At 39.3% G+C, this 12,950-nt stretch overlaps 1 protein-coding gene across 4 annotated transcripts in view; it reads right to left on the bottom strand.

The window, feature by feature from the left end:
* Positions 1–12,950, bottom strand: part of NUP153 (nucleoporin 153) — a 44,852-nt gene that overhangs the window by 14,097 nt on the left and 17,805 nt on the right. For 2 of the 4 annotated variants that reach the window (XM_027654060.1, XM_027654062.1), the window contains exons 3-11: positions 11,933–12,181; positions 10,592–10,731; positions 10,380–10,508; positions 8,473–8,589; positions 8,305–8,349; positions 8,155–8,208; positions 3,791–3,937; positions 2,977–3,029; positions 363–504 (exon numbers count right to left, since the gene is read on the bottom strand). In XM_027654060.1, the coding sequence (XP_027509861.1) occupies positions 363–504; positions 2,977–3,029; positions 3,791–3,937; positions 8,155–8,208; positions 8,305–8,349; positions 8,473–8,589; positions 10,380–10,508; positions 10,592–10,731; positions 11,933–12,181 (1,076 nt within the window). The remainder of the gene's footprint in view (positions 1–362; positions 505–2,976; positions 3,030–3,790; positions 3,938–8,154; positions 8,209–8,304; positions 8,350–8,472; positions 8,590–10,379; positions 10,509–10,591; positions 10,732–11,932; positions 12,182–12,950) is intronic. The other 2 variants (XM_027654063.1, XM_027654061.1) reach the window with 2 other exon arrangements.

Below are 12,950 nucleotides of genomic sequence, written 5' to 3'. Positions count from 1 at the left end.
AACTTAAATATGAAATAACAAAATAAGAAAACTTTCTTTTTTACCTTGGTACTTGTTTCAAACATCATTCCTTTATAAAAACTCTACAAACTTCCACCAAATTTATTCATTCAACTACTAATTAGAAACTTTATAGTATGAAGCATATCCATGATAATACAACTACAGATTTAAAAAACATAAAACCAAAGCTCAGGCACTTAAAAACACATAACTGAACTGGAGCCTGCTCTGAAAGCCACAGCAAAACACCCACAAAACCCAAGTGACATTGTTATAAATTACTATGAGGCAACGAAACTGGCATACTCAGCTAATTACTTCAGTAATCTCAGAGATCAATTAACCTCAGAGACCCTTACCGGCTGCTGTTTTTGTCCAGATTTTGATGTGGAGTATCGTTCTCTTTCCCTCCTCATCTTGCCACAGGCACTATCCATCATCCTTCCTCCTGAAGACAGACCATTGGATGCAGGAGTATCGGGTTTGGGGTAGGTCAAACTGCTGGCACAGAACAATACATAGGTTGAGGAAGGGGGACAAAAAGTAAAAAAAAAGGAAAAAAAAGGAAAAAAATCAACTTGTCAACTAATTGTTTCAAGCTATCATAGCCACTATTAATCCTAGAACTGTCGCCTTCTAATCGGAATCAAAAAATTGTCCCACAATTTGCCAAATGCTGGTAAATAGATGGTGTTCTGAACAGCAAAAGCTGAATAAGAGCAGCAATGACAACGACATACATAAGAAACAGTCACAACATCCATAAAGGAATGATGACTAAGCCAGAAGACCCAAAATAGAGGAACTGATTTAGCTTGTTATTTTCTGATGTTTGCTTTTAATAGTCCAGACACTGGAAATTTTGACTGTCAGTTCTCTGATTCTGTGATGAGCATGCATCTTTGAAGGGTTATAAAAGAATAACTAAAAATATATGGAAAGGGGGGACGGGAAAGAGCGTGTGTGTGTGTGTGTGAATGCACACATGAATGCTGCCAACAGCTCTTATGGAATAGAAGAGGCTTAAACTTTTGTTGCCAGATAATATGACAAAAGCTTCACAAGCAGCTCTGGCTTTCCTGAGGCCATCAGCAGAAGCAGCAGAGGTGTTTGGGTGCGCCAACATTCCAGAAGTCTTTTCAGACATGAATACAGATCCCTTTTGTAAGGCATACAAAGGCATTTCTCTGTTCATTACAAAAGCCTAGATCCAAACCAGAAGACTTCCTAATCCAAATGGGAAGGGAAAATAAAAAGAAGAAAACACCCCCCCCCCCCAAAAAAACACACACAACACCCCCCCAAAAAATAACAAACCCATGCAACATCCCAAAATAGACGTGAACTAGGGAAAAGCAATGGTAAAAAGTAGTATGGCATCAAAATGAAGTATCCCTGGAAAAATTACCATATTAAGCTTATCCTGCAGCTAAGCAGTCTGTTATTACAAAAGTACATTTGATGACACTGAAAGACACCAGGTCAAGTTTCCAGCGGACTGAGGAAAACAACTGGTCTAAATCTGTCAGATACTTGCAAACAGTCTGCTTAGCACTATAACCACTGAGAGGAAGTCAGATCCTTAAGGCCATATGCTCAAACTTTTCTCTAATCCAAACTGACAATCAATTTGAATTCTGAAAAGAAATCTTATGTCAAAATACATCTTTATTCAGACAATTATAGCATGTCTATGATAGCCCATATTCCTCTTTTCTGTTAACACCTGTCAGCTTCTAAGGGGGAAAGACAGTGTACTGTCTTCAAGCAAGTAAGTCCAATCTACAATTCTGACACAGGTTTAAAAACTAAACAGCCTTTTGCAGACTGGACAGAGGTGTACCGAAGTACTGCAGGTTAGCTGCACAAAGGGACTCTGGCCCTTATCAGTGTTGCATCCCTGCTCCAGAACATGACACACAACAAAGTCTGCCTCGTAAAAGAACTAAAAAAAATAGAACCATCTACTTTAAAGTCAAAAGCAGAACACAGCAGTAAACCTTGTGAACTAAATAAAAAGCAGGAGCAGTTTTCTAGATCTCCCTTCTACATGGAGAAAGGAATTTTACCAAAGAAAATTTAGAATAATTTGAAAACCCACAATTAAAATCTAACATCTGTTTGCATCTCTGCCAAAACCACCTCTGCAAAGATGGTTCTTGTAAAGTCAAACTACCTGATGACAAAACAAAGGGCTGGCTTTGGGGTTTTTTGCAAGCCAAAGAATGCCCCAGACAACATAAGAATTGTCTGGAAGATGAACATAGAGCCAACACGTTGGCAGATTCCATACTACTGTTCTTTGAAAGGGAGGAATCCTCAAAAAAAGCATATCTTTTGATCTAACAGTGTTTTAATTCAGCCATAACCCAAAAGATTATTTGCCACAAACGGAGAACTATCAGTATTATCTGGAGTTGAAGTCATTCTATCTAAGACAAGAGAGCAGTGTAATGTAAGATAACCTCCTCAAGAAGAAATACAATTATTAACTCCCCTGGAATTTTGTGTTTCAGACACAAGCTAGCATTCGTCCTCAGATGATTCTAAAGGGCTTCTGCTTTTCATGCAAACTCACAGAGCAGACAAGTGACTTTTGTCATGTAAGAAGCATTAGAAAACAATGTTCCCTCACTTTTTTGCTTAAAAAACTCCCTAAATATTGAATATACTCTAGAACTGTAAGGCACTTCACATTATGAAGAATTTTCAGAAAGAAATTCCTGTAGGACAAAGCTTTCAGACTCCAAGCAATTATTTAATTAGCTGAGACTAACAGCTGTACCCTTGACGAAAATCAAGATGCACAAATGGTTAAACTCTCTCATAATACAATTTTTTCACTTTTTCTATTCCCTTTTACTGAGAACTTTCAAAAGTTGCCCTTTCAAAAGAAGGCAAGCATGCAGACTGCAGTGACAAAGGAGAGGGTGCTCTTCTTTCAAGTGTTTTAAATTAATAGATTTGTCATACCTTTCAGATGGTTTTACAGGCTTTTCTGCAGAAAAACTCTCCTGTGTCATGTCCTGCAAAATAGGTTTGATTTATTTCAAGATTTATCTAAACATATTTATAAACAAAACACAAAGAGAAGACAACCAAATGCAGATGTTTCGTGCTGGTGGTTTGGGTTTTGGTTTGTTTGTTTCAACACCACTGAATATACCTGATCTGCTTAAGCTTGTTCCCTAACTACTATGCCTATCCACTTAATTTCCAGCCCATGTATTTAATATCTGGTCACTTTTACATCCAGGTTGATATTGGAACCATGGGTGGCTTTTTTTTCTGAAAGAGATACCAATATTGTTTTAAGGAAAGTTTATTGGGGACTTCATTCACACCAAAGTGATCAGAATATGTAATTAAGAAAGTAATCTGAATGGGTAATTGTCAGAAATCTCACTTGGAGCCCACAGCTCACCAGAAAGACCTTGTACACAACATCAGCATTTTTGATCAGTGACAGCTTTGTGTAGAGGAGCATATGAAAAGGAAAAGTTTGGTTTTTGTGTTTTAATATTCTTTCACTGAGAACAGCCTGGCCCAATAGCACATCATCACATTCCGAAAAGAAGCACCAGCCACACAGTGTGCCAAATATACAATTATGTTCATAAAACCTCTAAGTATCTCCTTCACAGTGGTTCTCACTGTCTTAATGCTTACCTCAGACATACTACCAGTAGTCTGTCAAGAAAGAGCAGAATAACTTAGTAAAATAACTGGTTAGAGACATTCCAAGCTTGTAAAAAGCAGGCAAACAAGGACCAGAAAATTTACTTACTTGATGCTCTCTATCTCCCCTTTGGTGAATTTTTCTGGAATTAGTAGCTGGTTTCAGAGATGGTTTGAAATACGTGATCCGACCCCCTGACAGGGAGAGTGGCTTTGGTGTCACAAGTTTCTGGACAGGCGGATGCTGTGAGTCCATCTTTGAAAGGAAAGGAGCAGTGAATTTATCCTTGCACCCACCCAAATTACCACAGCATTTACTGATAAAAAAAGTTACAGAACCATAAACCTCCCATCAGCCTCAGCACCCAGTGAAAACTATTTGGAAGTGTTGAAAACATTTAGCTTGCAGAATGAAATCGCCAGAATATCAGTTATAAAATCCAAAAAGCTACAGAAGTAGTTGGAGTCTGGCTGAACCCTATGTCAAAATTTGGCAAAATAAATCATATTACTATTAGCAAAATAACTTGTTTTTATAATATGCTCCCATCCTTTCCTCTCCTCTGCTCTTGTTGGTTTTTTGGGTTTTTTTACTGGCTAAATCCATTATTTTAACATGCAAAATGTAAAGCAGTGTTAAACCAGATTCTGGGTTTCATTTTTTCTACATTTTCCTCCTTTGAAGTTAACACTGTGAAAAAAAAAAAAGTTGTAAACCAACTTTAAAATAGTCTCATTCATTAATACATGTTCCAATAACATGTATATTAATGACTTGCATTTGATGCTGTTAAAAGTACAGAACTGACTTTCCTTGTCAAAGCATTTTCACAGACAAAAGCTGATTTTTGACAGAAAGCACTGTACCTTCTACAAAACTGGCTTAACTGAATTGAGAAGGAAGAAAGACCCCAAAAGGCTACACTAGTTACCAAATCATCTGCAGTCTTGATGATCAGGATAATCAGATTTACGATACATGTTATTATTTAAATTAATATCAACAGAAAACTGTGTTTACAATGCAAATTTGATTTCACAGTATCTCACAACTCTTGCTAATGAAATTCATGTTGCTCTATGTATAAAGTTACTTCATTCTAAAAATTATTAAACTAATTTCAAAATCTTGAGTAAAATGTACTTTATTTAAGTTCACAAAACCATTTTGAGTGAAGAATGGTCCACTGTTGGTATTAAATATAAAGCAAATAGAATTGGAATAGAGTATTTTCAGCTGGAAAGGACAAACAAAAATCATCTGACTGGTCAATGAACTGCCTGACCACTTCAGGGCTGACCAGAAGTTAAAGTATGCTGTTAAGAGCACAGTCCAAATGCTTCTTTAACACTGACAGGCTGGGGGCATCTCTAGGAAGCCTGTTCCAGTGTTTGACCACACTCTCAGTAAAGAATTGCTTCCTAGTGTCCAGCCTAAACCTCGCCCTGAACTGATGCAGCTTTCAGCCATGTGTCCTGTCACTGGATCCTTGGAGATCAGCACCTCCTTCTCCACTTCTCCTCCTCAGGAAGCTGCAGAGAGCCATTGAGGTCACCCCTCAGCCTCCTTCTCTCTAAACTAGACAAGCCCAAAGTCCTCAGCTGCTCCTCTCAGGACAGGCTTTCCAGCCCTGTCACCAGCTTTGTTGTCCTCCTCTGGACACATTCAAGGACCTTCTTGAATTGTAGGTTCAGAACTGCACACAGTGCTCAGGGTGAGGCTGCACTAACGCTGAACACAGTGGGATGATCCCCTCTCCTGACCACTGGTTGTGCCATGTTCGATGTACCCCAGGACATGGTTTGCCCCCTGGGCTGCCCGGGCACATGCTGCTCACACTGAGCTACTGCTGACCAGCACCCCCAGATCCCCTTCTGCAGGACTGCTCTCCAGACATTCCTCCCTCAGTTTATACTCGTGCCCACATTACTCTGTCCTTGGAGCAGCATCCCACCTGCCCCATCCAACCTGACCTTGAATGTTTCCAGGAATGGGGCATCCAACACCTCTCTGGACAACCTGTTCAAGGGCTCTACCATCCTCATCTCCTTATACCTAGTCTAAATCAACTCTCTTTTAAGTGATAAACAATTACCCCTTGTTCTATTGCAACAGGCCCTGCCAAAAGGTCTGTCCCCATCTTTCTTCTAAGCCCACTTTAAATACCGAAAGGTGATACTTATTGTGGTAACGTCTCCGTGAAGCCTTCTGCAGGGTGAACAACCTCAGCTCTCTCAGTCTTTCCTCACAGGAGAGGTGCTCCATCTCTCTGGCCATTTTTATAGTCCCCCAGTGGACCTGCTTCAACAGGTCCCTGTACTGAGGCCCCCAGAGATGGATGCAGCACTCCAGGTGGGATCTCACCAGAGCAGAGATGAAGGGAGAGAATCACCTCCCTTGACCTGCTGGCTATGCTGCTTTTGATGCAGCCCAGAACACAACTGGCTTTCTGGGCTGTGAATGCACATTGCCTCTCAATTCACCCCCAGGCCTGTACTGATGGGGCAACTGGGGATTGCCCTCACCCAGGTGCAGAACCATGTGACATTCCCTTCTTTTAGAGCTTGTCCTCGTCCCTCTGGATGACATCTCATCCCTCAGGTGTGTCAACAGCACCACTCAGCTTGGCGTCACCAGCAAACTTGCTGAGGGTGCACTCAATCCCACTATGTCATGGATGAAGATCTGGCATTTGGACTTGCTAAATTTCATCTGACTGATCCAATGCTCCAATCTACCTAGATCCTCCTGCATAGCCACCTCTCCCTAAAGAAAGTCAATAGCACTTCCCTGTTCCATTTCATCAGCAAACCCGATAATGGGGCATTCAACTACTCCCTCCAGATCACTGACAGATATACTGAACCACACTGGCCCTAGAACTGAGCCCTGAGGAACAGAGCTGGTGACCGGTCACCAGCCAGATGTAACCCCATTCACAGCAATCCTTTGCATCCTGCTGTTCAGCCAGTTCTTCACCTGAGCATCCCACATTTGGACAACTTGTCCAGAAGGATACTGTGAGAGACAGTATCATAACCCTTAAAAAGTTCAAAATCTACATCCACCGCCTTCCCTTCACATGCCAGGCAGCTGATGTCGTTGTAGAAGGATATCAAATTAGTTAGACAAGTATGTACAACAACAACAACAAAAAAGTCACCCAGTTACATGTTCAATACACTAAGAGTTATTCTGTCTGGTGCAGATCCTCAGAATAAGAAAAACACCATAATAAAAGAATACCTGCAAAAGTTTTGCCGGAGTGTTCAAGTGCCATGTCAACTACTTGTTTGCTTTAGCAGGAAAACACACAACCCTCTCCTTGGTGCACACAATCCTCTCCTCCCTTCTCATCAAGGGCTACCCTTTCCCTGCCAAACTATGAATTCTAGCATTATGAATAGACAATTTCTCTATGTTTACCCAGTGGCAGCTGTGCGCAACATTCGCTTTCTGACTGATGTCAGGGGCTATGCTGCAAATCCAGCAGATTTTTCTTAATGCCTTGTCACAGGTGTGGTTCTGCATTTTAACTGAGAATCTGTATCGGCTTTGTTTTCAATTATTTGGATAATATTTTTGGTAAAGAAATTATATGCTCTACTTTTCAATGCTCTTGTAACTTAGCACATGGTCAAAGAAACTACAGGAACTCTGAGATGTTTATAAATTCTGAAGTGACCACATAATTAATTATACTCCTAATTAAGCTATTAGCAGAGAAACTTCTTGAGACATTCTATCCACTTTCTCATTACAACAACAGACAAAAGGTTTGCATGGAAGAAAAACTACACTTTCGTTCTTTTGGTTGCCTGATCTTAAAGTGACCTTTTGTGGGTTTTACAATTAACAAACTTGATACTTCAACTTTTTGTTTTTTTAACAAAACCAAGGAAATAATGATTTACCACAGCGTTATCATCAACTCAGTGCTACCTCCAAACAGGAATTTAGGAACATAAATTTAAAGAAGCGACAACATTTAACAATTTTCCTTCTCGTTCCTCTGAGTAGTTATAAAAAACATAAGTATTATTTTTTTCTCAAAATGAACAAGGAAATCTGTACAAGGTCTGATTCGATCAATATTTTTCTACTTCTGATCATTTCTGCAATAAAAAGCTTTTGTAAACAGGAATATTAACATGGAACTTAACCCCAAGTTGCCCCCAAATAAAACTACTTTCTGTGTTCTAGAGAAGGTGTTCTTGACTGACATATCAATACACCACCACAAAATGTAACAGAATTTTCAACCTGAGTAATCTTCACAGTCCTTCATCTGGTGTGGGTAGAAAAGATATTTTTAGCTATTACCACACAGGCAAGACCGCTGTAATTCACACAATGCTAATATTAACTTCAATTCATGTGTACGCTTCTCACTGAGATTTGGGACATTTCTTCTGATAGCTATAATGTACAGAAAGTTATCCATCTCAGCTTAACATGTTACTGGTTCTTACCTGGTTTTGCCTGGATTGGAAGCTAGTCATATTCAGCACACTCCTGTCCACAGGCTATGGGGGGAAAAAAGGCCTAAATATTAGCGAACGTTTTTTCCCCATAAGAGGGTTCCATCTAACAAAAACACGGCGGTTTTGCAATCAACTTACAGAAGACAACGGACTAGAAACAGAAGATGGAATCCTTTTAGCATCCTGTTGAGAAAGCAGTGCAGTAAATTAAACAATGACAGAAGCACAGTCTTCATCCTATACTTGCACATATTCACTATGTTTTTCAAGCACATGAAATAAAACATGAAAAGGAGGGCCATTTACCGCCAAAGGGCTTGACATCTTCTCCAATGTCTGCAAGATGCGCCGCGCTGTGGAACTTGTCACACCGTAGGATTGCACGTTTGCCTGTTTAGCTTTCATTTGTCTTTTTAACGGTGGCTGAAAAATTAGCATTGCCAATGTTATGATGCTGGGGTTTGAGTTAAACATACGTGTATTTTATGCCCTATGGATGCAATGATGACACAACCAATACTTACAATGACAGAGAAAAATGTACTTGCAGAGCATTCAAGCCACGAAGAAGAAAATACACTACTGACTTTACAGAAGTTTAAGTGGGGCAGGATAAAGCAACAAAAGAAATACTCAAATTTAAAAGGTCATAAAATGGAAGACGTTAGGCCTGTAGAGTCTCTGAAGCAGTGATTAGGAAAACAGAACTGAAGCAAGCTTGTGCTGCAGAAAGTACTTTCAGTAACAAAACAGATCTCAGGGTTTCATGATGGTGTAAGTGTGCCATCCTAACACCACTGCATACGATCATCATCGGAAATTTCTAGTTTTATTTCTCTCATTTCCTCCCTTCCCCCAAGATTACAACTGACTGAAGATCTTTTTACTCTGCTTAAACAGATAAAGATCTGATTTGACCTGTAACACATCTCAGCATGATACACTGAAAAAACAAATGTTTTATTCGTACCACATGACTCTGAACATGTTATAAAAACTTCAGTGTTACCCTTTTTTTTTCCTTAAAATTACGTTAAGCCTCTCATGTAACCACATCACACTTACCACACTGCTATGTGAAGACAGGAAGCAGATCACAGTATATAAAAAACACAAGTGAGACTTGCTCTACTCTACAGCATGCAGCAAACAAGCAAGCTAGTCTCTCCCTTAAAAGCCTGGTATATGCTTCCTCTTTTCAGTACAATCCACATTTATTTTTGTAAAAATAAAAATAGCTGATCAAAGAGGGCTCCTAGCTTACACTCCTAGAAGTTTTAAGTGTTCTGAAGTTTGACTCAACACCAAGCCTGGACAAACCACAAATTGTCAAGGTTTCCCCTAAGTCAGGAACTTGTAAGTCCCCTTGTTCCATGGCAGAAAAGAAACAGACTGCCAGAATAGGTCCAGCAAACTCTAATTGCCAGTTTCTTAAATAAAGTTTCTTTTGGTTTTTTATTTCTTTTTTTAATAAGGGTCTTTTTGACTTAAACACAACACATTCCAATCAAATCAGATTTTACTTCTTTTTAGATTCAACTCTAGCTGCTGAAGGCAGTAAGGATTTTTAATTGCTGGTTCATTTTAGAACACAAAGAATACTTTGGGGCAAGCAGCTCTTCTCAAGAGCTATGATACAGAGAATGATAGTAAAATAGAGGGGACTTATTGTTTATCTTGAGATTGCATTGAGGACTGCATGCCTCTAAGTAACAAAAGCGCAAAGGATGAGCAAATTTGGCCTTTGGATATTACTATATTAAAGAATGCACAGTTTTATAAAGTATATTCATGGTTAAGAGTGTAGGATCTACCGACAAGTATCAACTTCTGCTACTATAAATATATGTTTTCAAAGTTATGCCATCATAGTATTTATTTACACATTATTTTAACATAATACAGTCAGAGGCAGACAATGGCAGAAAACAGAAATTTTTGAAAGAGGTAACAACAGAGGAAATCCCTACAACAAACAACTACCCAGCAACTAAGATGCTACTGTCATTCTTGTGCATTATGGTAAATATTTCTACATGAACTGAGAATTTAAACAAAGATGCCTCTTTTTCACTCTTGTAGGCTGAGAGGGTAAAAGAGGAACTGTTTCCGTATTTTCAGTGTTCAGTTCCCCACTCAGAGCTTTTTAGGGAGAGCTATCCCTTCTGTACTTTGATTACATTTTCCCCCACACCACACTACTATTTTCATACCTGATAAGCAGAAATCTGCACTTTTGTCTGCCTTGCTGCTGCAGCGGCACCACCATAAGAGGTCTTTCCAGGGTAAAATGGAGAATCCCCAAGCTGCCTTGTCTTAAAGACAGAAGTGTTTCCAAGTGACTACAGAAAAGTGTTATGGTAAGTTGTTAGTAAAAATGGCTACACATTCAAATTGACTAAACCTAACACTGTGCAGTACTTACAGGAGAGGGAGATCCAAAAGCAGATAAATTGAATGCAGGTTTTTTAGAGCTAGATGCAGGATGCTGTGAGAGGGAATGAGATCTTTCAGCCTCTGGGGACCAGAGCAGTGGTGCTGAAGTATTTTTCGAAACTGTGATATCTGCCAAAATGATACATGCTTTATGTAAATGCCTCATATACATAGAGAATTGTAATATTAAAGATACTTTATCATCTCTGATATTTTATCGGAGTTCTTTAATATGAAAAAGTAAGTCTTACAGAATGAAAAAGTCCCTTTACACTTACTTCTCCAGCACTCTAAGCTTCAGAGTTCTTCAAACAGGTTAGTTTCACATATGGTATGAAAACCAAGTATCAACTCTGAACCTAAATTCTGCTCAGAGAACTGTAAATACATTACCTTTCAGTAATCTTTCAGAAGCACGTACAAGTTAATAGCATGCTTCCAGGGCAGAGCAATTCTATTTTTATTTCTTTCATGGTAAAATAAAATGGAATGGCATAAACACTGGTGCATCTGTAATGGTACAAAGTTCTTCTTATGTTGGTAAAGGGCTGCAGGCCACCACAGGACAGAACTGCATCTTAGTATAAGCAGGTTATATTGCTAATACAAACTGAACTGTAAAACTATGGTCTCCGGAGAACTGGCTGAGCACGACTCTATTCCCACTTATACAGGGGATTAGAAAAACTTGTAAACCTGCTGTTTGCCCTTTCTCAGTGAGACACCTAGGTCCCCATCTTTTTCAATATAATGTTTAGAGGGGTTTTTTTAACTTTAAAATTGTGTACATTCCTTTCTGAATTCAGTAAAAGACATGGCAGTATTGCCAACTGATGCCTTCTACCAAGAAGAGCAAAAAAAGCTGCCCAGACTTTTTCAATCAGAATAGTTCCATTTCTGACTCCTGGTAAAAAAACCCCCCAAAACCACATGAAAACATCTTGTGTTTTCATCTGTCACCTATATTTACTCACATTTAACCAGCTCTGAGTTAGATATTCAAGGTAACTCCTCCTCTAGGTCAACCTAGCTGTCAAGTTACAGCAAATCATCTTCAGCTCCCACTATCCCAGTTCAAGATTTACAGATAATCCAGCTAAAAATGTATTTATCAGCACCAACTCTTTAGAACATCATAACGGTATTCCAAAGCATGGTTCTATTTAAAAGATGACAGGATTATATGCTTCTAATATATTAAAAATGAAATTTAGTTCTAACACCCAAAGCTGACATTCACCTACTTTACTTACTAAGGCAATGTGAAATATTAAAGAATACAAAGTACTTCATGTTACCAAACAACTCAATTAGAGAACACAAAAGTTACCTTTATCAGATGCTCTAGAGGAGAAGCCACTGGTTGTTGAGATGTTATCATCATCATGCTGAGAGGTAGAATCTTTTATTTCTTTTACCAGAGACAGCCCAGGACTGGCAATGCCAAGTGTGGAAGATGTAGAGGGCTGACAGTGTGGTACTGTGGGATCCAACACAGTACAGTTCAAATGGCTCCGATGGAGAGAGGGCCTTGTTAACACATCTGAGAAGTTCAGTGCAGACCTACTCGTGGATGGTTCTAAACAGGAACAGCGAGACAATCAGCTTTCCTATAGACAAGCTCACAGAAGCCAAAACCTGTTTTCTATCAACAGCAATGTTATTGCCAAGTTCTAAGCACAAAAATAGAGAAGCCGAATTTAACTTCTTCACCCAGATAGGGTTTCATCTGTCTGACAGTAACAGCAATACTGCTTGAAATACTAGTGTTCTGGTGTCATCATCACCCCTTCCAAATTCTACCGTATCAGGTCACGCTACAGACAAAAACATTCCTCCTCTCCATTGATTTTTGAGATTTTGGCACAAAGGACAAGTAAGCAACATGGCCTTGGTTGAAAGATGGGCATTTTTTCCTCATGAAAGGGGTCTGTAAACACTGCCAGTGTCCTGCAAAAAGTAGTCTCACAGCTCCCACTTGCCACATGAACAGAACAGCTATTAATGCCTATCTCGCCTGATAGCCATGTAAATCTACAGTCTTTCCCAGGAATTCTGGGTATGAACAACAGGATTTTGAGTCACTACCCTCTTGGTATTTGCACTGAAGCTCAAACTTGCAACTTTAATCTACATAACCACCGCAGGGGGTAATTCTCCAAAGGACTGATAGATTTTCAGGACAGTCTTGTTTGAGATAAAGAAAGTGTGTTATCAGACCAAAGGCTGGTCAAGCAAAGGAATACAAGCTCTAGCACACTGGTATCTCAGAGCTGAAGAAACAGGCTCTCTAAAATAAAAATACCAGTAATAATAAAAAAACTTACTATTAACTTTAGAAAGAAGGA

The sequence above is a fragment of the Corapipo altera genome, unplaced genomic scaffold (genome assembly GCF_003945725.1).
Source record: "Corapipo altera isolate COAL_440 unplaced genomic scaffold, ASM394572v1 60, whole genome shotgun sequence".
Classification (NCBI taxonomy): domain Eukaryota; kingdom Metazoa; phylum Chordata; class Aves; order Passeriformes; family Pipridae; genus Corapipo; species Corapipo altera.
This window is presented reverse-complemented; position numbering and strand designations above follow the sequence as displayed.